Below are 25,193 nucleotides of genomic sequence, written 5' to 3'. Positions count from 1 at the left end.
TAAAATTAAAGGCCATTTCTCTGTTTAATATCATAATAAAATTCAAAGTCTATCCTTGAAATAAGCCAAAACTGGACCTGGGCTCTCTCCATAGACTAAACAAACTGCTTTTGGACTGTTGTTGTATCTGGACAAAATGGTACCCAAATTGATCAGACATATCAAGTAGACAAAGGAAACGAACACACAGTTTCTAAGGAGTGTCACGGTCGCCATCTTCGTAAAGCCAGACCCAAACTGCAACCATAGCAAGCTGTCGTCACAAAGGCAAAAATCTGCGGAAAAAGAAACAAAAAGTTCTCGTCAGATTTAGAACCCGACTTTAAGAAAACCCTCGCTCTTACAATCGCCTGAAGTCTGACCAACCTACCCGAAAGAGACTTCAAATGGTTCATATTCATCTTTTAATTTTTGGTAATTTGTAGTACTTCTTGCAAAGATTCCAGCCCCTAAGAATTCTCTCATCTGTAGCAGCCGCGGGTGGACACTCACGCCCAGACTGGGACCACCTGCTCAGTGCGTGTGACAGCAGTACTCCGAAGTTCGTTAGGAGGTGTCTGTTCACACGGTGATGTCACGGCCAAGGAGAGTGCTACTGTCAGGACTGGGGGACGGAGCCCATCATTTCTGTGACCCAAGAAAACTCATAGAAAGAAATCATCCTGTTGGCATGGGAGAGAGTCCTCGAGTCTGCACTCAGCTCTGAACTGCTGTCCTTAGGATTCAACAAGGATGTCCTTAGCACCAACTGTGTACATCAGAACGTTAGGTCCATACAAACATACAGCAGGTACTGTCCTGACCATTTGGGGGGTTTACAGTCTATAGAAAACTACACGACCAAACAATTAAATATGATAAAGCATCATTATTTAGTGCAGGGATCTTTTACCAGGAATGTATAGCTATGAGAGGGAATATCAGATTAACCTACGAAATACTTTCACAGTGTAATTTCTCTTCTGCTAGTTGTCTCTCTGACACTTTTCTAATCTAGATATTGCTAAATAAGAATGACCACATTTTTTTTTTTTTAATCCTCACCCAAGGATATTTTTCCATTTCTCTTCAGACAGAGTGGGAGGGAGGAGGGAGAAAGAGAGAGAGAGAAACATCAATGTGAAAAAAACACATTGATTGGCTGCCCTGCACAACCCCGACCAAGGCCAGGGACCGAACTGCAAAATGAGGTACGTGCCCTTGACTGGAATCGAACCCGAGACTCTTTTGTCCAAAGGCCATCACTCTAACCGCTGAGCCAAACCAGCCAGGGCCAGAATGACCACTTTTGATAGCTATTATTAGCGAAGAGCAATTTTCCTCTCTCTGAGGCATACTGAAATAAAAAGAAAAGTGAGGGATTCAGTATTATGTTGCAAATGAACAGCTCCTGCCTTTAGTATTATTAAAACTCAGAATACACTGGAGTATGTGGAGGAGCCAGCACTTGATGTGGCACTTCAAGCTCTGGAAGTCTGCTGAGGCAGCTTCACACAGAAGTCAGAGAAAGGATAACAGGGACAAAACACAGAATTGACTCACTACAAAGAACATTGAACACTGAGCTCTTAGGGCAAAGGAACATTTGTGAAAAGTTCATGACATCAAGTGCTTGAGCACCTATTATTCTCATGAAAGTAGGACCTTAGGGCAAGTACAGATAAATCAATATGGGGCTACTTCAAGACCTAAGAGATGTAATGAGAATCTAGCCTGCATCACTAAAAAGGAGCAGATGGAAGTAGGAAAGGAAAAAATCTATCAGGAGTAGATGACTAACAGGAAGAACACTTGATGCAAAGGAAAAAAAAGAGCCAATTTCAAGTCCCTGAATTTTGCTTTGTAAAATTGTTGAAACCACCGGTTTCCTAGCTGTGACCCTTGGATCACACGGCTTCTAAGACGGCCCCTCAGAGATGATGAGGTGGATAGAGGTGGCTTTATGAGAAGGATGGATGGGCATCATTCAAGACCCTCCTTCCCCACTCCAACTGGGGCATGCACGCTTTTAACTTCCACACTCATTGGGTTTTAAGTAAGATTTCATTAAGTAACACAGTTACATTTCTGACAAAAGAAAGTATAAAAAAACCGAGCTGCATGCCTTTCAAAGCTAGAACCACTCCTCCTTTCTGTTGCAGTCCCATCTTCTAAGTTGTTCACTGTAGACCATGAAACACCCTGACAATCCTGCCAGACTTGGGAAACTCAGGGCCGTGGGTCTTGGAATCATTGGTCCTCTCCCCTTCCAAAGACAGACCCTGGACCTGTGCTGTCCCATATAACAGCTACTAGCCACATGTGGCTATTTACATTTAAATGTAAATTAATTAAAATAAATGATTTAATTAATGAGTAGCAATCATATTAGACAGTGCATATATAGAACACTTCAAACATTTTTGAAAGTTCTATCGGACAGTACTGCTTCAGACATTTTTGTTTTGTTTTTGTTAATCCTCACCCAAGGATATTTTTCCATTGATTTTTTTTTTTTTTTTTTTTTAGAGAGAGTATAAGGGAGGGAGGGAGAGAAAGGGGAAGAGAGAGAGAGAGAGAGAGAGAGAAACATCCATGTGAGAAAGACACATTCATTGGTTGCCTCCCACATGTGCCCCAACCAGGGCCGGGGACTGAACCTGCAACGCTTTGGTGCCCAGGAGGACACTCTAACCTGAGTCACACCAGCCAGGGTCAGACATACCTTATGGCTATATGGGAAGTCCTGGTCTGTTTATATGCTATCTATGTAAAAACATCAGAATCAAAAATTTGCTATATAGTCACAGTACATAAATATCAAGAGATTTCAGGGGAGAATTTAGATGTCTGACATCTTAAAATGATCTATAAAAACAGAAATACTGTATCATTTATTCAAATTACCTATGTCAATACAAAATGATAAACTCACCTAAGACTATGAATTAAGAGAGAAAATCATTTCAAGAATTCCCCACGAAAGGCCGGTCATCTCTCTACCACCCTTTAAGGGCTAGCATATGCATCTCCCCACGTCCCTGGGTTTTCCTCAGTGGCAGGAACTGTGCCTCATCCATCCCTGTCCCCAGCACCCAGCAAATTACCTGGCTCATGGGAGGCTCTCAGTAAATATTCACTGGATTCAAAGGAATTACAAATAGGTATCGAACCCTGAAGAACAAATCTCCTTCACCACGTCTGAAGTTACAAGAAGTAAAAGGCGCAATGAATTCTTTCCACAGAGTGGACTTTGTTGTGCAAGGCATCCACTGCCACTGACGCTATGATCTTCCATGAATGTCACCCTCCGTGTCCTGCGGTCTCGTCACCCGCAACACCAGGGGTCAGAGCAGTACTTTGCTCATAAGGTTGTTGTACAGACACATAGCGATTCCATGTTTAATGCTAACGAGCATTATTAAAGAAAACCACGTTGCCTGCGGAGTTACCTGCAGACCTTGGCCGTGGTCACCGAACACTTACCGTAGCTGCCACGTTTATGTTGTACTGGTTACTACTCAGGAGAGGCTGCAGGGCCACGGTGCTGTTGCAGTGCAGACCGTGCAGGGAGGTGGCTGCTGCTTCGAGGACGAAGGCTCCGAAGTAGAAGACGAACACTGTAAAATGGTAAGCAAAGTCCTGAAAGAGGGGGAAAGAGAGACACCATCACACACACGGTTTCTGCTCCTTCTATCAAATGGTGAAGTTTAGGTTCAGGAAGATTAGAACATTCCATCCGTCGTGAACCACAGTGGCCACTTCTTGTGGCTTCTTTGCAATGTCAAGCTATCAGAATCCAAATGAAAATCAACTGTCCCAATGTAACTGACACAGTGGCAAACCTTCTGATATACTGAGTTTTAGAATGAAGTATGTAATTTTAGTTTATATTAGGGTGCCATAGAGAGCAACATTAATTAACATAACATAAAAAGGAATAACACAGGCTGTCCTTAAAATTTAAGTAAAATAGCATTCAAATTACATCTTGCCATTATATTTATTATAAAATAGCTATATTACTGTAATATATTATACAGTTATATAATACTATGTAAACACACATTTTATAATTAGGTATTTTATTTTTTAGCAATTATTATTTTTATCTATTAGATTGTCACACTATACATTGAAAGATACAGAAGATCTATGATACCACAATTCAAAACATATCACCCAACATTCTAAAAAAATAAAATAAAATAAAATCATATACTTCTACAATAAGTATAGGAACTTTTCATATAAAATTTAACTGTTGTTAGATTATTGCTGGCATTAATATAAAGCATAACTCTACCAAAATTCACATCATTTTACCTGAATTAATAATATATCAACAACACACTGCTTTGTATTTTTGTTAAGAGTTCCCAGGTCGTAGTTCCTTACGACCACTAATTATTATCCCCATTTTACAAATAAGAAATTTCTTCTTTTTAATTTTTTTAGTTAAGTGACTGTCTCGAAGCCACACAAAGATCAACTTTGGGAGGGAGAACTTAAGCCCACATAGGTCTGCCTGGTTCCAGAGTCCACTTTTTATTTTATTTTATTACATATTATATTTTGATTTCACCATTTCTCCCAACACTAGAAATCCTGGGAAAAAATACTAAAGACATCTACCACGCATGTTAATTTAATTTCGCAATCAATAAGAGCTAGAAGCTATAAATATTTTAGTTGATATCCACAACAAGTACTTCTACAAAATGAATTCTTTATCGAAATGCCCTCTTGCTTCTTTCGTGAATGGTACACAGGCAATATTGAACCATTATCACAGGGGGAAACAATTATTTTTTTTCAGCACTTAATGTCTAACAATTTCAGAATGCAGCCCTTCAAAACTGTTACCATCTGGTGACGCTGATATGCAGGGCTCAAACATCGTCTAGGCGGAGAGTGTATAAGATATATTACAAAACCTACCAAAAGCAACCAGGTGGTCAGAAGTGCAGACTATACTGAAAATCTCAAAAGAGAAAGAGAACTCGGAACCACTGCTAAATATGGCAAGCATTGAAATAAACGCCTGGATGGCAAGAGCTGGCTCTTTGAAAGTGTGCCCACCACACAGCGGGCCTGTGCAGTGACCTCCACTGTGCTGGGTGCTGGGTGCTGGGTGCTGGGTGCGGCCATTACCATTTTTGCCCTCAATAAGAATGGACTGATCTAGCTGAGAAAAGAAAAGCACGCACACACACACACAGGATAACCTTTACAAGTGACTTATGGAACAGATTGGCAGGTCTTTCTACTTTCTTAGGAAACCTAATACATTAAAAAGGATTATGAATGACTACATTCAATATCAAAGATAAGACTCAATAGAAATAAAAAGGAAAAGGATGGTATGAACTAATCAAACTAGGAGTGCTATCAGACCAATATTTCAGCATTGACGAAGAACGTGCCGTAGCCCACTAGAAAAGATGCTGGCCCGCAGGATCCTGGAGACTCATTCACTCTCCAATAATTAGCCCTTTTGCTGCCGAGCCAGCAGCAGGGCCAGGAGGGTCCCAGGGGTGAGGAAGGCCACAGCCCCGGAAGAGGCAGCAGGTCGAGGCAATGCCCGTGTACTGACCAGCACCAAAGCACCAGTAGGGCTACACTGGCACACACTGGTCAAACGCCACCTTTGAACCTGATACTAGAATGGCCTGGTGGTGCTTACCAATGTTAGGGACAGACTGGTTTATTCATACTTATTATAGGAAAGCCAGCCATTTAGAAAGAGGAAATTAGGCATCTCTCTATGTGTAACTTAAATGGGGACCTTTGATCTTCATCATTTGGCCAATTACTAGACAGATTGGCTCATCATTAATACATCACGTACCGCATAGAAATCTCTAAGACATAGGCCAGGGACCACATGTTTTTGGGCAAAATGCACATTAGGGTCTGAGCTGCATGTATTAGGGTTTGAATCAGCAGATATCCATTCCCTAGCTACTTCAAGAATACAGAACGGTGTGCTGTTTTTCGACCTTCGACCCTCAGGGCGAAGAGTCACAAATACAATAATCCTATATTACTCTGAGTTTCAAAAACTGAAATAGCTAATGCAAGTGCAAACCCGAGTTAACTCGTGCGCAGTCCGCAACATTTGGGCAGGAAAACACGCGTTAACTCGTGAGCAGTCTAAAATGTGTTAATGAGAAACCAAGGCAAAAAGGTCAGAGCACCCTGTATCAGCAACCTAAGACACGGAAGGACTCTCCGGTTCCCATTGCAAGCCTCGGCGTGTCTGAGTGATGACGATTACTGACCACTTCCTATGAACCAGACCAAAGCTGAGCATTTATAACCCATTAATTCCATGATTCCTTAACAGCACCTAGTGAGGCAGGTACAATTATTACCACTTAACAGAAGAAGAATGTGAAATTCATAGAGGTTTGCTGTTTTGCCAAAGGCCACACACTTATCAAGCAACCCAGACCTGACCTTGAGGCTTGTGCCGGATCATCACCACTGTGCACACTTAGCCCTTAACTTTCCACTCACCCCTGCTGCTCGCCCCTGGCTGGTCTAACGCAGGCAGCCACATTCGCCGGAAGACAGCCCTCCTCCTGCTCTACAAATAAGACGAGAACGAACAATTTGCCTCTAACAGCTGTCCTAAAGCTGCTGAGCAAACTGCTACCATACTTGGAAGGGATGTGTACACTCCTGACCGAAGGCCTGACTTACGGGATCGTCATGAACTTGGTCAGAGCGCTGTCCACCGTGGACTGAATTCCCACCCCACTGGGCCACTTTGAGACTGGCCCAGAGAAGGAACAACCACAAGCATGAAAGAGGCCCCCATGTTACATGGGGAAAGGAAAATAAGTTGATCCAATTTAATGGCGCTGTAATTTTAAGAAGTGTGCCGGCTGCAAATTCATTTCTTAAAATGACCAACTCTTGATAATGCAGAACAGGAAATGAAAATGCAGGCAACGCCTGGTTGTATTGTGCCTTTGCTTTATTGCGCTTCTCAGATTTGTGATTTTTACCAACTGAAGGTGGCAACCCTCAGTCCAGGGAGATTTTTACACTGTTTTTCTAACAGCATTTGCTCACTTCATGTCTCTCTGTCACATTTTAGTAATTCTCACACTATTTCAAACTTGTTCATTATCATTGTATTTGTTACGGTGATCTGTGATCAGTGACTTCTGGTATTACGATTCTAATAGTTTTGGGGTGCCAACGGTGCCCACATAAGACGGCAGACGCGGTGAAGGTCGTGTGCTCTGCTCTGGTTGCTCCCCACTCGCTCCCTGACCTCCGGCCTCCCTTTCCCGAGACAATGTTGAAACTGGGCCAATGAAAACCCTAGCATTTTTTAACAATAAAGTATTATTTATATAGGTGTGTACATTCCTTTTTTACACACAACGCTAGTGCACACTCCAAAGACTGCAGTATAGTGTAAACAGGACTTTATATGCCCTGGACACAAACACCGTGTGTGGCTCACGGTGCTGTCCTGTTGACTTTGTAGCAGTGGTCTGGACCCAAACCTGCAATGCCCCAAGGTCTGCCTGTACACAGAAACCATCCCTTTTTCTTTTCTAAATATTTGGAGAATAGAATATATGGGTACACGTTTTCTGAAAGGAATGTATGTATTTAATATCTGACGCAGAAACCGATGGAAAATTTTAAGATATATGTCACAGGATCCGTCTATCAAAGGCCTGAATGGTTCAGTAACTATACTCCAATTCATCTGTTGTCTGAATTAAATCCGTCTTTGAGGAAGGTCATCTAACTCATAAAGGAGGAACAGAAAGACTGCTCGGCTCTATCAGTGCAGGGATCTCCCAAGCCGGCCCAGCTGTCCAGCAGGTCAGCAAGATCGTCGCTGCGGTCTGACCTTCCCGCTCCCGCTGAGGCAACACACAGGACAGAGATCGGGCATTTCGGGGCAGAATGAGGTGGCTGTAAGTTTCCCACATTTTCCTGAGAAAAGACTTAAACATCCCTTACCAGGAAGTTCCAGTTGGCATCAATCTGAGTCACCATGCCAGAGAGGAACACCCCCAGGAAGAGGAGGGAAAGGGTGAACGCCGTCACGGACACGAACATGACCCATCCTTGCAGCAGAGGTAGAGGAACATTGGAGGACGCAACCAAAATCCAGACGAGTCCCCCGAACAGCTAAGGGCAAAAAGAAAAATGGCGGTAAGTTTGGGCAACAGAACTGAACATGCCTGTCAGCCTTACCATCCCCTTACTTCTCCCAAGCCCGGCATACGCCCCTGCGCCCACCGTCCCCTGTCCCGTGCCATGCTGGAGGCCGTCCTCCCTCGGGGGCCAGCCCAGCGCGTTCACTCGCAAGCCCAACGGACCCACACCTGTCTGCACCTGCTTCGTGCCGGACTCTCGTCCCCAGCCCGAGAACAGGTCCAGCATGTTCCATCATCTAAAAATATCTCCTTGGACCTCGCCGCCTCTCTAACGACGAAGTATTTTCCTTTTCAGTCAACCATTTTTACACATTCATCTTTCCTGGGCTCCATCTCTTCTTGGCGTTACTGGTAAAACCACTGGACAGTAGGCCTGCTCCCACCACGTCTCAGAGTTTATCAGCAAAGATAAGCCACGACTGTCTAGCTTGTCGCTTCTAATGGCCATGGTTCAGTCCTTGTCAGGACCTATTTGTACGTGTGACATGATCGCCTGTCTATAGAATAAAAGTTCCAGCTGTGGTACAGGACAGTAACCGATAAAACCTACCATCATTTATTGATACACCCTTGGGCGCTGGGCGTGGAAACGGGTGCTTTAGATAGTCACAGCTCTAATTCAATACATACCTCCTGTCTGCCGGGCCGTGCCCGCTCCAGAAACACCTGGTAAACCAGCCACACTTGGACTCCCATCACAGGATTCAGTCTCTTACAGCAAAGAGCCAGTTAAGCAAGGGACTAAAATGCTGCTTCGTACACGTCATAATTGAGCAACTACTGAGTGCTGCAGGTCCACCCAATGAGGGCTCTGAATCCAGACCGGAAAAGCCAGAAAATATTCTCTGGAAGCAGTAACCCAAAGGACAGGGCTGGGGGGGAGCAGGGTCAGGAGAAGGCTGCTCCAGGCCAGGAGGTGAGCGCTGAAGGTCAGCTCAAGGAGTGACCCTCCCCCAAGGGCAACGGGAGGCCACAGAGGGTCTGGAGCACGAAGGAGCACGACCAGATTTGCCTTTAGACATTTCTCTCTGGCCAGAGTGCGACACAGACGGGAGAGGAAAGGACGGATATGAGGACCACATAGGAGACTTACAGCAATGGAGTATAAACAGACTCAGGGCCCTGAGCACAGAGACATGAATAGATTTAGACAGAAATTTAAAAAGCGGACAGGATGGTAGTTGGTGGCTGACCAGATGGGGGGCCATGACAGCAAAAGATCACACAAGGAAAATACCCAGATTTATGACCAGGGCGACTAGGAGCGAGGGAGGGAACGCGGGGGAGAGATGGTTAGGAGTGAAGACAGTGAGTTAGGATCTAACAGCAGCAGTCTCCTCCACACCACCAACCAGCGAGGCTGCCCATCCTCTGCATGGCGTGCCCGGCCCTTCATGGTATAACCTGTCTTTTGCATCCTTGCCTCTTGTCACCAAGTCTCTCCTATTTTACACTAGGGGGGCAGGGGAGCCATGTCCAAAGACAAAGCTCTTTCATGTCTGAATGGCCTGACATACGCTGGTCAAGAATGTCATTCCCTCCCCCTTGTGTGTTTGAGAAACTCCCATTCACAGCTCATCTGGGGTAGCACATGATCCAAAAGGGTTTCCTGAGCCCCCTTCCTTCCCACCCATGCTCAGGTTCCTTACTGGAACTGCCACACCGACGAGAAACATTGTGACAGGGGGTCCCTGGCTCTCAGTCCAGCTGCATTATCAGACCCGCTTGACAGCTCGCTGCCTTGTGTGTCTCTGCAGCCGAAGCCATTTATTAATCTGCGTGATAGCCCTTTGCTAACTGTCAGGCACCATGCTAGATTTGGAAACAAAAACCTAGGCTATGTCCCTGCCCTGAAGACATGGACAGGCAAGTGGGAATCAACCCCCTCCCCACCTACCCTTCGCACCCCCACAGAAGAAATCACAGAAGCATGTTTATCTGCATGTAGAAGGCTCTTACATATTTGCTTAGCGAACAAAGAAATGCCCAGTACCCATGTGAGAATAGCTGGAACTCCAAATACTAAAAACCAATAATCATCTGTATCTTGCTTCTTAAGTATCTAGATAGTATCCCAGTTGCACAAGCCATTGAAAGTTGAAAACACAAGTTTTAATTCAAGTTCTAAAAAAAAATGGCCCAGATACATAATTCATTACTACTTTGAGAAACATTTTGAAAAGCATAATAAATTACCACTTGAGCCATGATAACTAAAGCACCAACTTAATAAATTTCTAATTGTGGGGGTATAGCTCAAGTCCTAGTTTCAAATAAGACATTAACAATCAACCCAAAAAGTTTTCTGAAATAAATCTAAGTCATGAATATTAATGCATATTAAAAAATTCAACCACAACCTTATTAGTAGCTATGAAAGAAATAGTGATCCTGGTAAAATATTTTCTACTCTTTCATACTGTTTAATAAATATTTGATGGTGATAAGATCTTCAAACCTTTCATGTGTTTTTTCTCAGCCTCTTCTTCCTGGTAGCCTTTTCTTCCCTTTTCCACTACAAATACCTATGTTACTTTAAATACTATTTAAGAAAGTGAAATCATTATTAACTATCTATTCCTTCAAGAGTCACTTATTGAGAAGATACAAGTATCAAGGGTAATAAAGAACAACGGGCCATTGTTTATTAGGGGCAGGCAGACTCAAATAGGCATAATTATATGATATAGGAACTGTGATACATGGACACCTCTGAAGAAGAGGGTATATGATCTCCTGGAATGAAACATAATATTTCATGAACCTGGACAGGACCTCAGATGGGCCCGCCTCAAATCTACTGCCAGGCACTACAGGATACTCCAGAAAAAAAAAAAAAAAAAAAAAAGGCAAGGCTATGTCTACAGGAGCTCTAAACAAGGGAGAAATAGACACCGTTAAATCTGATTCAGGAGCAGATTGTGGAGAGAGCTATAAAAAGAGCTCAACACAGTGTGCTCCTGGGGCTGGGAGGGGGAGAAGTGTTCGGGGAGGAGCCTGGGGAGGCAGGCTTCAAGGCAGATCAGGGCTCTGACCGGGGAGGCGGATGGGACACAGTGTACATGAATTATTCGTGCTCTGCTCAAAACTACCGCCCTTCTGACACCTCAGAGGCCTGGAAAGGAAACTTAGGGCTTCTGTGAACAGAACAGATTTACCTCCCCATCTGTGGCGTGTGCGTGGAGGACGGCATATGAATAAACACATACTGCATCCCTAGATCAGATCCTGGGCAATCCGGATGGAGGTCCCACTCCCCACAGAAGCTTCGGAAGGTGGAGGATGGGTCAGGGAACAGGACGAAGCCTGCTCCGGAGATCCACCTGCCTCGCTGTCACACTGTCACATGTCACCAGGGCCTTGACACAATTATTTCTCCCCTACCTCATGATTTCCTTCTGCTAAAAGCTACCTTTTCTCCTGAGCTTCCCTCTTTAAAAATCCTTTTCATAACATCAGCAATGCTCGGCATACTCTCATCTGAACCTGGGCGTGGCCAAGCCCAGAGTATTTACCAAACACACAGGCACTACCAGTATCCTGTTCAGCAGACGTGACCGCAGGGAGCCTTGTCCTCAGAGAAGAACAGCAGGGCACAGCGTGGTTAAAGGCTGATAAAGGGAACACAGGCTGCAAAGGGGTGGGGGTAGGGGGAGGTCTGCCCATGCGGTTCTCATCTGGGATCCGGATCCACATTCTGACCTCTCGTCCACCACGGCTTCCCATTGCTCTTTGGTGTCCAAAAGTGTCTGACGAGGTATAAAACTCCCAAATGTATCATGTTTTCCACAGCCTGTGTTTCCCCAGCGTCACTGAGATGCAATGGACATGCAGCACTAAGGTGAAGTGCACCGCATAGGACCTGACTTCCACACCGGGAAACGGTGACCACGGCAAGTTCCACGGCAAGGTCACGTGTCTCATCTCATACCAGAGGGATCCCTCTGCAGTGTCAGGAACGACGTCAGGGCTCTAACTGGAAGACGACTGGACTTGCAGGCAATGCAAAGGCAAACATTCCCTGGAAGTCGCTTCCAGCCTTCCCTGCGACTGTCACCCCGACCCTCTGGGCTCCTCTCCACAGTAGCTGGCACACCTCCAGGGTCACACACGTTCTGAGCTGCAGTTACTACGCTGCTACAGGTCCGAACTACGCTCTCCTGTGTGGCTCACCACGCACTTCTCACTTTGGCCTGGCTCCTGAGACTCGGTCAAAGCGCTCCCACAGGACGACAGTGGAAGCTCTCATCCGGGCACGGCACTGACCCGAACCTCAGAGGTGGAGGTGGAACATGTTCTCACCGGACACTGGGCCGGCAAACACACCCAAGCCCATGGGACACCCCGGCCTTGAGCAAACAGCAACACTTGTGATTCCGGCTGGGAGGACTGCAGGGTTCTCAACTCGTCCCTATTTGGAGGGCACTCTTGTGTCCCCAAAGGATTCTCTTTGCAAATACCCCTTTTCTTCTCAAATGTCACTTCTTTCCTAATAGCCTGCTTTGAAACATGCCCTCCAGCATCTCAGCTAGTAATTTTCAAACTGATCTGGCACCGTCCTATCACTACATTCTTATTATTCACTAAGTAAACAGGCCGGTTCCAACTCGGACCTATTTTCAGTCAGTGTTTGGAATGAGAACAGGGAAGGTAAGTGAAAGGAAGGTATCAAGGACTGTTCAACTGCCCCTAAGGAAAAATTCTTCATTATTTAAAACGTCCTGGATATAACATATAACCCTCTCTCCCCACTTCTCCTGCTACCTACATATTGGGTCTTTTATCACTTTATAGCTGTGAAAATCAACAAACCAGCAAGCCTGGAGGAAAAAAAAAAGATCTTCCTGCCTGGCTTAGGGTGTTAGTTTGAGTAAGAGGGTGAGAGTAACGAGGATAACAAAGATATCAGCTAGCCTTCATCGGGCTCTTCTGGTCCAAGCACTGTTCTATTTGTTTTATTTGTACCAATCTAATCCTCACAAACACCAAGAGATAATTACTATTCCCATTTTACAGATGAGGTAATTGAGGTAGAGAGCCATTAATAACTTGCCCTAAATTATACAGTTAATAAAGGTTAGACCTGGGATTTGAACCTGGCCACCGGCTTCCAGAGCTTATGCGCTTAATAGTATGCTATTCTGCCCCCCTTCTAGTTCAGGGTTCATTCTAGATCAGGGCTTCTATTCCTTCACTGTAGATTGGCTTTCTGGGAGTGGGGGAAAGGTTGAGTCCCTGAAATGACGTCAAATTGGGTAGATAAGTACATAGTCATTTTTCTGAGGACACACTCTACAACTTTCACCAGACTCACAAGGAGATCTGTGTCTCACCCCCCAAAGAAATCCAGAATACCTTATCAACTTGATACCCCTTCCTAATTTAATGCGTGCTTTTTTATTGGGTACCTATAAATGGAACAACATGGTTAAGGAACTGTTTAATGTTTGACAATTGACCAGCTAGTAAAGAGAGTACCTACAATGGACTCTGTTTAATACACAACTTGTATTCCAAAAGATTTTTTGAAAACTGGGAACATATTGCCCTGGACGGTTTGGCTCAGTGGTTACAGCATCGACCCAAGGACCAATGAGTCGTGGGTTCAATTCCAGTCAAGGGCACATACCTTGGTTGCGGTTCATCCCTGGCCCTAGTCGGGTCGTGCAGGAGGCAACCAGTCAATGTGTCTCTATCACATCGATGTTTCTCTCCGTCTCTCTCTCTCTCCCTCCCTTCCACTCTATCTGAAGATAAATAGAAAAATATCCTCGGGTGAGAATTAAAAACAAACATCAAACAAACAACTGGGACCATACTTTAGTCAACAGATACAATAATTGACAGAAATGTTTACAAGGTAGCCCAGAAAAGCAAATTCTTTCACAGTGTGACTACAGTCATATTGCTGCCTGCCTCTCCAAGCTCAGCTTGTCCCCTGCGATGCTCCTTGCCCCCCACCGTGATTTCCTGTTTTGTTTGTTTGTTTTTTGCACTCTGGCTTGTTTCTTATCCCCTACACACAGAGTCCATTACACTGGTCATGCTGCCATCAACACTGTTGCTGGATAACTCAACTCCATGTATTCCAGAAAGCTACAGTGTCTTCCAGAAAGATTTCCCTGGCTGGGTGCCATCCCTGGGTGCTGCCATGGTTGCTGATGCATGTATCCTCCATGCTTACAGCTGGTTTGAAATCTTGGGTACACAGGTGTGTTTCACCCACTGAATCGTGCAGCCAGAGTGGGCAACCTTGCCTTAAGCATCTCTGAATCCTCAGAACCCCAAACAGTGCTTTCTACAGAAGATGCTCCATGCAACTGGAAATGCATGGAGACAAGCAGTGTGTGTGATGAGCAGCTCCAGAAGAGAACGCGCCAGAGGTGCAGGTGGGCTGCCAGGAGCACACTGCTGTCTGCAGCCCAGCTACCGCCTGGTACATGGTGGGTGTTCAACAGCAGGCACGACTCTGATGAAGCAGGAACATGTACTTCTCAACTTTCAAGTTCTCATTGGCAATGCTTACCACCTAGTCCAAGATCTCAGAAGACCAGAGTGGAAAATTATGGAGAAGTTGGCCCCTTTTGCTAGTCTCGCTCAGACACCCCCCTTTCAACCTTCTTCAGGCCCTACATGTGTTCAGTTTGCTGTTCTGCTGCAATTGCACTGGAACTTTTGACCACAGTGGTGTTTACCTTGTTCTTTACCTCCTCCCCGCTCCCTCCTGCTCTCCTCCCTCAGTCCCCATCTGTCTTCCCACCATGCTGACTTGCATCCAAACTGGTCCTGGATGAGCCCTGGTACAGTTATGAATCAGAGATACACGTTGGCAAGGTATTTTGTTTTTGATTTTTAATCAGGGAAAGAAAAACGATATACGTTTTGGGAAGCAATCAGAAATGACATACATAGAAAAGGCCTCGGTACCAATATCCTAATGTAAAAGCAGCCTCCCTTTCCAGACTTCCTTCTGAAATCTCCAGAAATATGCTCGAGGACGCTGTAAAGAATTACACCTTCTTCCTCCCTCTGTGACCCCAACTTCCATTTTGGTCTCTTAAATAGCTGATGTGCATCTTGAGATGGAAAGCATGTATTACAGGGGAGACATATGTTCTGTCCCCCGGTCACGCTTATTTATATGTTCCCCTGATTTTTAAAATCCTCTTTTTGTGTCCGCAGGTAACCACGTGATCCCCTCGGTTAGAAATGCCTGTGCACGCCAGGGCCCCGCCATCAGCAAGACGGCAAATCACGACCTCTTCTCTCCCTTTTACCTCCGTCCTTCCTGAACACGATGGGACCTATGCGGTGGCTGTGAACGGACATGGCCCTTTGCATATGACACAGGACGCAGGAAACCAGGTCAAACCACACATTCCTGGGGAAGGATCACGGCATTGTCAGCAGTGGGACGGACCGAAGAGGTCTGCCCTTCTCCACTGCAGCCGGCTCCTCCAGGGTGTCTGCACACACTGTTCAGCCTGCAGAACCACCAACGAGCTTCTGTGAAGAACTGCAGCCGTGCTGGGGACGCCAGCCGGTCCTTGCCCTTTGTCCTCACCGTCTGTCCTGTCCATGCGCATCAATGCAGAGGAGCCGTGTGCATGGCTCCCGCCACCAGGTGCAGCGTCTCTATCGAGCTCTGTAGAACAAACCTTCTCTCCTTGACCTTTTACTTCGGAGCTCAAGGTCAAGGTTTTCAGCAACTTAGCTGAAAGTGTTCCATCCTTCAGGTCTTCATATTTCTGACTGGGCTGCCAGGCGGGGCCAGTGACTGCTGAAAATCATCACTGGCAGGGCCATGGGTTTATTTTCCCTTATGAAGTTTTAAAGACTCTTCACAGGGATGGAGGCTGGTAACTCAGAGGCGAAGAAAAAATCTTACCTATAGAATTAAAACCCACTTAGTGCCCTGGCTGGTGTTGCTCAGTGGTTAGAGCATTGGCCCTCGCACTGAAGGGTCGTGGGGTCGATTCCCAGTCAAAGGCACGTACCTGGGTTGCGGATTCCATCCCTGGTCCTGGTTGGGGCATGTGCAGGAGGCAAGAGACCAATGTGAGACGCTCACATAGATATTTCCCTCCCACCACCCCTTTCCACCCTTCTACTCTCTCTAAAAATCAATTAAAAAAAATATGTTTTGGTGAGGATTAACAAAAAACAAACAAACAAAATCCTTTTAGAGAGGAAACATACCCATGGCTAACCCCTCTTCACCACTGCAAACACACAGCTTTTCTTTGCAACCAAACATCTATTTTCTGGGCAGGAAAAGAGTCTGTGGATCTAAACATCTATGTGTTAATCCAACTGAAGTCAAAGCTTTGGGTTGAAGAGAACCTGAACTCCCGTCCACAGATTTCCCTGCATGGCTGCACATGTCTGCTCCACAGCCCCGCCCTCCCATCATCCTTTCATTAACGTGGGCTATCCGGGCACACTTCCTCTGCTACAGCTTACATTTCAGCCGGGTGTGGTATCATTCCCAAGCTCGCCAGACCTCCTAGGCATCAAACCTCTCCCTCTTTTCTGCTTCTTTCTTTGTCCTACTTCAGGGTCTCACCATCCCTCATCCAAACCACTGCAAGAGGCCCCTCCCATGACCCCGCTGCCTTTGATTTGTTTTATACCCAAAATTCACCACTACCAGGTTCCTAAGACACAAGTTCGATCAGTCTCTCCTTCTCTCAGCAGCTCGCCCTTGCAGACAGAATGCGCTCTGTGCCCTGGCCTATGGTTTCTCAGCCAATGGGCAATGGAATCCTTCTCTGCTCCTCCCCCCTCTTCCTCTGCCACCTTCCCAAGAGACACGTAAAAACAAACAACAAACAAACAAACAAACATTCCTTATCACTGCCAGAACCTTCATGCCGTGGCCTTCCTTACGGCTGGGGTTTGAACATGTCTCTCTTCCTCCCTGGAATCCCTTTCCCACGCTATCTGTCTATAGAACATCTACACTTCCTTGAAGGCTAGAGTTAAAGTCACCATTCCAGGAAAGCGGCCTGTGCTGGGGCCCCTCCAGCGGCCAGACGTACTCCATCCTGTTTTCCAATAGTGCTTTTCATAACCCACTTCTACCACTTCAAACACAGCACTGTAATTCTTTCCTGACTTTATACTTCACTGTACAGGAATTTCTTTTATGCACAGGAGCTATGCTAATTGGCCTATTCCCAGGGCATAAAGTAAGGCCCGGTGCATACCAGATTCTTGATTACTTGTTGAATAAATAAAAATTATTGTGGCATACAAAACTCCACAGTTAGAAGCATGTGAATAAGAGTCCTAAAATATCTCCCATAAAGAGAACTGTTAATGAATATCTCAACATGTATACAGTTTCCTAAACACCGAAACTGGGAAACACTCTGAATTCAATAGTGACCTTTGTTCTTTCTCGTGTTTAATACTGTTATGTTGGATCTTTCTTGTGCCTTATACAAGATAAGCTCTTGGAGGACAGAGACCTGAAGTATCTCATTCAGCCTAATGGTACAGATGTTCCAATGTCATTTCCTTATAAAGAGACCTGCCAGGAAAATGCTTCAGGTGCACTTCACTTTCCACACTTACATCTCTCCTCCCTGGACGGCATGTATCTCTGCACATATCCTCTTACCCGGTTCTAAGCTCTTCGAGGCGAGGAAGGCAGTCTAAACACCTGTGTTCCTGGGAGAGCGCCTTGCACACAGTAGTTATTCAATAAATACCTGACGAGTGACTTAGAAACCATGGATTTGGGAAGCAGAGAGAGATATAAAAGTGATCGCTTTTGAAGGCGGTGTTTTCCATTCTAAACTAAAAGGCTTCACTTTGCAAACCAGCTCAGTATCTAGCTCTTTATGGCAAGCACGCATGGGTCAGTATAGCTGAGGACAAAAGTGAGGGGCTGACAACTTAGGTATCTGGGTGCGGAACACGCACCTATTTCAGAAGACCACCCCATGCACGTGAGGCTGCAACAGTCTCTGCCTGTGAAGCTGGTACTATAATTGCTTTATTTGGTACTGTTAGGCAGGCATTATTTTTTTTTTTTTAAATAGATTTTAGAGAGGAAGGGAGAAGGAGAGATAGAAACATTGATGAAAGGAAAACATTAAGCAGCTGCCTCTAGCATGCCCCCCACTGGGGATCGAGCCTGCAACCCAGACATGTGCCCTGACTGGGAACAGAACCTGCGACCTCCTGATGCATGGGACGACACTCAACCAACTGAACCACACCGGCCAGGGCAGGCGGGCACTATTTGTATCTTTTGAAATATCTCCCAACAAATGGCTTCCACTGGAGAGATTATGAATGGGGTACAGTAAGGGAGATGCTGGGATTGAATTCTTCGAACAAAGTTACTCATTAGTGTGGGAACTGAACAAGATCAAGGTTTCATTAGCTCAGTGAACTACTGACAGCCCAGGCTGTCCTTGTCAGATGCTGTCACAGTTCTGGATGTCAAGGAGACATCCAGAAACAACAAAAGAGGCTGAAGCAACTGGTCCCCAGGACGGAGATTACCTAGAGTTCAGGCCTGCTCCTGTGAGGCATTTCAGGGGAGGCTGTGGGAGACAACGCTTTCAGGGAATCAGAAAACTAGGACGTGAAGAAAGCAGGGACCAGAGGTGCTTCGGACGTGTTTACTTAGCTCCTCTCTTGGCATTGCTCAGTGCGGGCATTCTAGAGAGAGGGCTCACATGGCAGCCCTGCCTCTGCTCCCTGAAAATGAGGAACCCAGTGTCTCCAAGTGGTGTGGGAGGATGAGTGTCAGGGAACCATGGTTCAGCTCCAGTGTAGTCTCTTGTTTCTCTAAAGTCACTCGTTTCGTTGAACAGTTATGGTCCTTTTCCTTTTGGGGGCGTAGGATGGGGAGGAGAGAGGCTGATATTCAAGTAAAGGAGGTGACGGAACCCTAAGATTTAAACGTACCAAGATGTGTGGCCATAGTGAAAGTCAGCTGAAAAGGCTTGTGGAAGAGATTCTGTGCTAGTTGGATGAGGGTCCTGGTGTGTTTCTAGGTGAGAAGCCAGAGGAAATGTAGACATAAGAGAAATGAGCTGAGTATATCTGTGAGTCTGGGGCCACCCCTTCTAGGATGGAGAGTGGTAGAAATTCTAGCGGGGGTGGGGTGGGGGGTGGGGACTCACATCTGCAAGAGAGAGCTGTCTTGTCCACAGAACCCCAATAAAGGCCTCCCTCAGTGGTTCCAAGCTATGACTGTACATTAGAACCTCCAGGAGCTTTTAAAAAAACCTAGCGGACTCTGGGTGCTCCCCCAGAGATTCTGATTTAATTAGTCTGGGCTGGCAACAGTATTTTAAAAAGCTTCCCAAGTAATTAAGTATAGCAAGAGTTGAGAACTAACCACTGGGCTAGATAAATAAAGAGGTATGGGGGTAGGGGAGAGGAGATAGAGGGACTCACTTTCCTCTCTTCCTCTTTTTTCTCAGAATTAGGCAGTATTTCTGAAAGTGTCACATGTCCACGGTGATTCTTTTTTTTAAATTTTCTTTTTCTTTATTGCTTTTAGAGAGAGAGGAAAGGAGTGGGAGGGAGAGAGAGAAACATTGATGAGAGAGAATGTGGATTGGCCACCTCCTGCATGCCCCCACTGGGGATTGGGTCCATAGCTTGGGCATGTGCCCTGACCAGAAATGGAACAGATGACCTCTTGTTGCATGGGTTGATGCTCAACCATTGAGCCATACGGGCCAGGCATCCACAATAATTCTTGAGCTGGGATTTGATTTGATGGCACATGGACGAGCCTTCTTTGCATATATACACATATATAGTTCCATATATGCATAATGTTTCTTTATAGATCGTTACATAGATACACACATGTGTAAATACATAAGTATACATCTGAATATTAGAAAAACATAACCAGCATATCAAATTCGAGAATTCCCATATATTATTGCTTCGGAGGAGGCTAAGGTAGCGCTGAAGTTCAGAAAGTGAGTCTGTTTAAACAAACATTCTGTAAATTCTACTACAAGTAGCCTGCGGAGAGGGCAAACCCTTCTACAAGAGGCAGGCAGACAGCTGGAGTGGGGAACATGGGCTTACAGTAGCCCTGAACCTACGCGATCCTTCTCTCCAGATCTTGGCTCCCCCTCCACCCATCTCCCTCTGCACAGCCGCCAGGCGGCCCAGAGCCCTGCATTCCCCACGCTTCTCACACGGATGCCTGTGTCTCATCCGAAGCATTTAGATGCTTCTGAACTGGGCTCAGACTCAAACCAGCCTCGCACCCACGATCCGATTACTGATGTCACAGCCTGCAACTCACTTATCTCCTTTTCCAGATTCAAATCTGAGCTAAACTTAGCCACTTTAGCATAACAGGGCAGAAAACCAATGCTCACAAGGTGTTCCAGCCCCACAAGCACAAAAGGGAAACCGAAGCAACCCAAATCCAGGTTATGCAAACTCCAAAGGACAGGGTGAGGGGAGAGATATGAAAAGCCCAAACTAGAGCAAACAAAACCAGCCGGCAAAAGAGGCGCTGACATTTCACTCTATTTGTAGTTCACAGGCATGGTGCAACTCTGGGTTGCCCAATTAATGTTTGCAAAATCCCCCTTGGTCCGCAGCAAGCTTCAAAACGTTCCAACTCCATAACACTCCCTTAAAAAGGTTCCAGTTTCCAGCCCAAGAAGTCTGCAGGACAGGCCTGGTGACCTCCCCTTCATTTAGGCCCAACAACGTGTGTGGAGGAGGTTTGGATTTGCACAGGTAAACCAGGGAGAGAGAAGACGCAAAGGCGGCAGAACTTGACAGCTAAGTTTGTACCTTTCCCTCACCATGCTCATACCCACTGGATCAGAAACTGCCCAGGGCACTGTGCATACTTCACTTTCCCCCGCCCGCCTCCTGCGCGATGCTCCTCTCCCCAGAGCAAAGGGCACTCATGATGACCAGCAGGGGACATGCCCGGGTCTTCAGCCTTCCTCCTCTTCTTCCTGATACCTCCAGCCCCGCTTTCCACAGAGTGGCCGCCTCCCGGTCACCAGCCACGGGCTACACCTTTGCACCGCCCGACAAAATGGCAGGTTAGCAACAGGCCAGGCCGAGCGCGCCTGCTCGGGCTCCAGCCAAGCGCGGCCGCTGGCCAAGTCGCCGGGGGTCTCTGACGGCGCCCTCCAACCCAAGCCCTTTGCCTCGCAAAGTCCCCAGGGCCCGGTCCCGCCGGGTCGCCTGCTCGCTGTCTCGGGGCCGTTCCTGGCGCCAGCGGAGACGCAGGTGCCAGTGTTAACAGGTGCCAGGCGAGCGGGCCCGGGCGCAGCGCCGCCGCCCAGCTTCGGGCTGCGCTGGGCTTCAGGGGGCCCGGGAGGCGCGCAGGAAAGGCCGCGTCCCCGGGAAGGGAGTGGGCGCGCGCGGGGACACCGCACGCGCCAGGGATGCCGCCGCCAGCCCTCGCTGCCCAGGTGCCACCCTCGCAGTCCGCCCCGCTTACAATCTCCAGGCAGACGAAGGCGCCCGAGTAGGTCCGCAGGATGTCGGGGCCGACAGGCAGGGTGACCCGAGGCGCCGGGAAGGACACAGCGGGGTTCGGGGGCGGCACGACTGGCGCTCCGCCGACCGACATGCTGCCGCTGTCGCTGCTGCGTCTCCGCGCGCCGCCGCCTCCCTCCGCCCGCCTCCACCTCCGGGCTCCCGCGGCCGCCGCCGCAGCTCGGTCCGCTCGGTCCGGCGCGCCGCGCGGGAGGGGGCGTGGCCGCACTTCCCTGGGCCTCCCGGGCCCCGCCCCGTCACGTGGGTCCAGGTGAGCGCGCCACCGCCCTGGCGCCCGCGCTGGTCAAGTGCACAGGTGCGGCCGCCACCTGGCACGGGCTTATCTGCTCCTCTCTCCTTGGCCCCTGGGCGGACCAGCGCCCTGCGCTCGCGGATCCTTCCATAGCCCGACCCCTCCGCCCTGCTCGGTCTGTGTTCCTTCCACCCCTTTTTCTAGTTTCCACCTATTCTCGTCCGCTTGTCCTCCCCCAACCGCACAGCCCCACTACCCCACTTTCCTAGATTTAACTGCAAACTGATCTCTCCGAGCTGTGACTCAGAAGGTAAAATGAAGGTCACCGGTCACACCTAAAAATTGGAGTGTATCTGCTTTAAGTGCGACTCTGGTGGGAAGTTTCAAACATCATGAGGACAGTGTCGCGCGTTGGACTCAGATGGCTCAGCTCGAACTCCTATTGACAGTGGATGTTGGGCAGGTGCCTTGCTGCTTTGCGCACCAGTGGTGAGATGTGCTCATCTATGAAATGGGAATGAAAGTGTTTACCGGGTATGGATGCCCAAATTACATAACATGAGAAGAATTTAGCGCATTATAATATATTTCTTTATTGATTTTAGAGAGAGAGGAGGGGAGAGGGAGAGAGAGAAACATCCATGAGAGGGAACATTGATTGGCCGCCTCCTGCATGCCCCCCCCCCCACACACACTGGTCATGCATTCTGACCAGGAATCAAACCTGCCACCTCTTGGCACATGGGTCCAAGCTCAACCTCTGAGCCACACCTGCTGGGCACATTATAAGCACTTCTTAAATGATAGCTAGTATGATGACTGCTAGTTTTTGAATTTTTACACATGCACATATGTTCTTGTTTACCCATGATATTGCAGAGGTTATATTTTCCATATAAAACTTTAATCATTAATTCACTTAAAAGGGGTTTGAAAAAGTCTGTGTGCAACCAAACTGATGGTTGCCAGAGGGGAGGAAGGTTGGGGGACTGGGTGGACAAGGTGAAGGGATTCATGGATAGTTACAAAATAGTCATAGGGATGTAAAGTACATATAGTAAACAGTATTGCAATAATTGTGTATGGTGCCAGGTGGGTAGTGGAAAGATCAGGGGACACTTTGTAAAATACATGATTGTCTAACCACTCTGATGCACTCCTGAAGCCAATATAAGATACTACTGGAAGTAAACTCTAATTGAAAAATTTAAAAATAAATACATTTTTAAAGTCAATATGTGCTTTGAATTCCCTTTCCCAGTTTATCCCTATTTTTATCTTTGGTTTTAATGTCAACATTTTGTAAGTGAAATAAGGGAGACGAGATTCATATTCTCAACACACACCAGCACACACACATAGTCAAGGCTAGAAAAATATTAGTCAACATCGTCAGATATCCTCCAAACTGAATACTGATCCTGTCTGTCAGGTTTAGCCTTTGAGGGACTGTGTTTACCACTCTGCACTATTCAGCAGATTTTAGTCATTCTACCTCTTTATTATTTTAATAAGCGAAACTCATAGGTGTGGTGGCAGCATCAGGGTAAAAACCACAAGGCAGGGTGTGGGTGAAACCTTTTGAAGATACACCACCTGTCTTCTCCACCTCTTAGTCATCCTTTTCTGATATTGAATGTGTGGTATTTATTTAATAGGAAATGTAAAGTTTTCTGAACTGACTTATTTAATTAGTAAACCCTCTCTGTACTCAGATCCCAACTGATAGGGAATGAATTTCTTATCTATTTTATTTTTATTTTTTCTGCCTAACATTTCTCAATAAGCACCTGAAGAATGTCCAAAGGGAAGAGTTGTACAAAGAATTTATCGTGGAGATGCTCGGTAGCTATAATGCACCTCCCCCGCCAATTTTAATGAAGAAATTGAAAATGACTTTGGAGTTTCTAGAAGTGCTAATGACCCAGAAGAGCCTCAATTGTGCATGTTTTAAAAAATTGCCGCCAAGGGGACACATTTTCACTGTGTCCCTTCCAGCATGCTCTTTGCTATACCATGTGTCTCTGACCATCCCTGACCACCCTGCTCTTCCCCTCCTGCACGCTTCCACAATGACCAGTGGAATGAAAACAATTGTCACTGAGTCCCCTTCCATTGTTGTAACACATGATTGTCTTGTAAAGTAATTCCTTCCTGGAATGGCTTCCCTCTTATGGCCACTACCCAAACCTGTTTTCTCTAAATAAAACCAGTTTCATCCTAATAAAGGCAATACCTCTGGCCCTGGTCGGGTAGCTCAGTTGGTTTGAATGCCATCCTGACATGCTCAAGTTTCGGGTTCGATCACCGGTCAGGGCACATACAAGAATCAACCAATGAATGCATAAATAAGTAGAACAACAGATCTCTCTCTCTCTCTCTCTCTCTCTCTCTCTCTCTCTCTTTCTCTCTGTCTCTCTCTCATACCAATAAAAGAAAGAAAGAAAGAAAGGCAACACCTCTAGAATCAAAGGAAGAAAAGTACTCATCCCCACTCTGCTCCCCAACTCTGTCTCTTCCCCCACTCAATTGACCATGAACTCTTAACAGTTTTACCTTTCTGCTCTTTATCCTGTTTCCATGGTTCGCCAGCCTTCAGCATGACTCTTACCTTGCTCACAGACTTCCTTTGGATCCATTGTTTGGAACGTCAGCGTTCATATTCATGACTCTTTAAACAGGCTTGCCTCACAACATCTGGATCCACCCTGTTACCTAGGATTTCAATACTGTCATCCCCTGGATGCTGACTCTCTCTTTGATGACTACATCCTATTCTTCTAAGTCTGCTGCATTCTCAGTCCATTGGCCTTCAGCCTTTTAGTCTTTTCTTATTTTCTCATTGGCCCCATTCTGGCTTTTCTGGCTCCCCTATTCATCCAGTGCTCATGGGAAGGCATTTTAGAGATGCTTGTATTAGTCCAAGAATTGCCTTCCATCTTGTACTTGACTGGATTTACCCACACTGTTGAATATATCCTTCAACTTGGGTTCAGCCCACCATCTACCTGTGTCCTCTTTCATTCTGCTCTCACATTGTCCAGGGTTGCTGTAAGAATGTCATAATTGAGCTCTGGCTGGTTTGGCTCAGCGGTTAGAGCCTTGGCCTGTGAACCAATGAGCTGCGGATTCGATTCCTGCCAAGGGCACGTACCTCGGTTGCGGTTTGTCCCCGGTCGGGGTCATGTGGGAGGCAACCAGTCGTTGTGTCCCTCTCACGTCAATGTTTCTCTCTCTCGCTCCCTTTCTCCCCCTCCTACTCTGTC

General features: G+C 46.6%; 1 protein-coding gene across 1 annotated transcript; it reads right to left on the bottom strand.

Annotated features, from left to right (window-relative positions):
• Positions 1–21,801, bottom strand: MAL2 (mal, T cell differentiation protein 2). Its single transcript, XM_036264052.1, has 4 exons — positions 21,637–21,801; positions 7,975–8,145; positions 3,466–3,621; positions 1–275 (listed from the first exon to the last, which is right to left on the bottom strand). Exons 1-4 carry the CDS (start codon positions 21,766–21,768, stop codon positions 204–206), a joined length of 531 nt encoding a protein of 176 aa, XP_036119945.1. The 5' UTR covers positions 21,769–21,801; the 3' UTR covers positions 1–203.
• Between the last annotated feature and the right edge of the window lie 3,392 nt (positions 21,802–25,193).

The sequence above is a fragment of the Molossus molossus genome, unplaced genomic scaffold, assembly GCF_014108415.1.
Source record: "Molossus molossus isolate mMolMol1 unplaced genomic scaffold, mMolMol1.p scaffold_m16_p_16, whole genome shotgun sequence".
In the NCBI taxonomy this organism is placed as follows: Eukaryota; Metazoa; Chordata; class Mammalia; order Chiroptera; family Molossidae; genus Molossus; species Molossus molossus.
This window is presented reverse-complemented; position numbering and strand designations above follow the sequence as displayed.

Excerpts from the sequence above, each read along its gene's own strand:
- MAL2 (XM_036264052.1), bottom strand. The coding sequence starts at position 21,768 with ATGTCGGTCGGCGGAGCGCCAGTCGTGCCGCCCCCGAACCCCGCTGTG. Across the intron at positions 8,146-21,636 it reads CCTTCGTCTGCCTGGAGATT|CTGTTCGGGGGACTCGTCTG; the intron begins GTAAGCGGGGCG and ends TTTTGCCCTTAG. Across the intron at positions 276-3,465 it reads ACATAAACGTGGCAGCTACG|ATTTTTGCCTTTGTGACGAC; the intron begins GTAAGTGTTCGG and ends CTTTTTCCGCAG.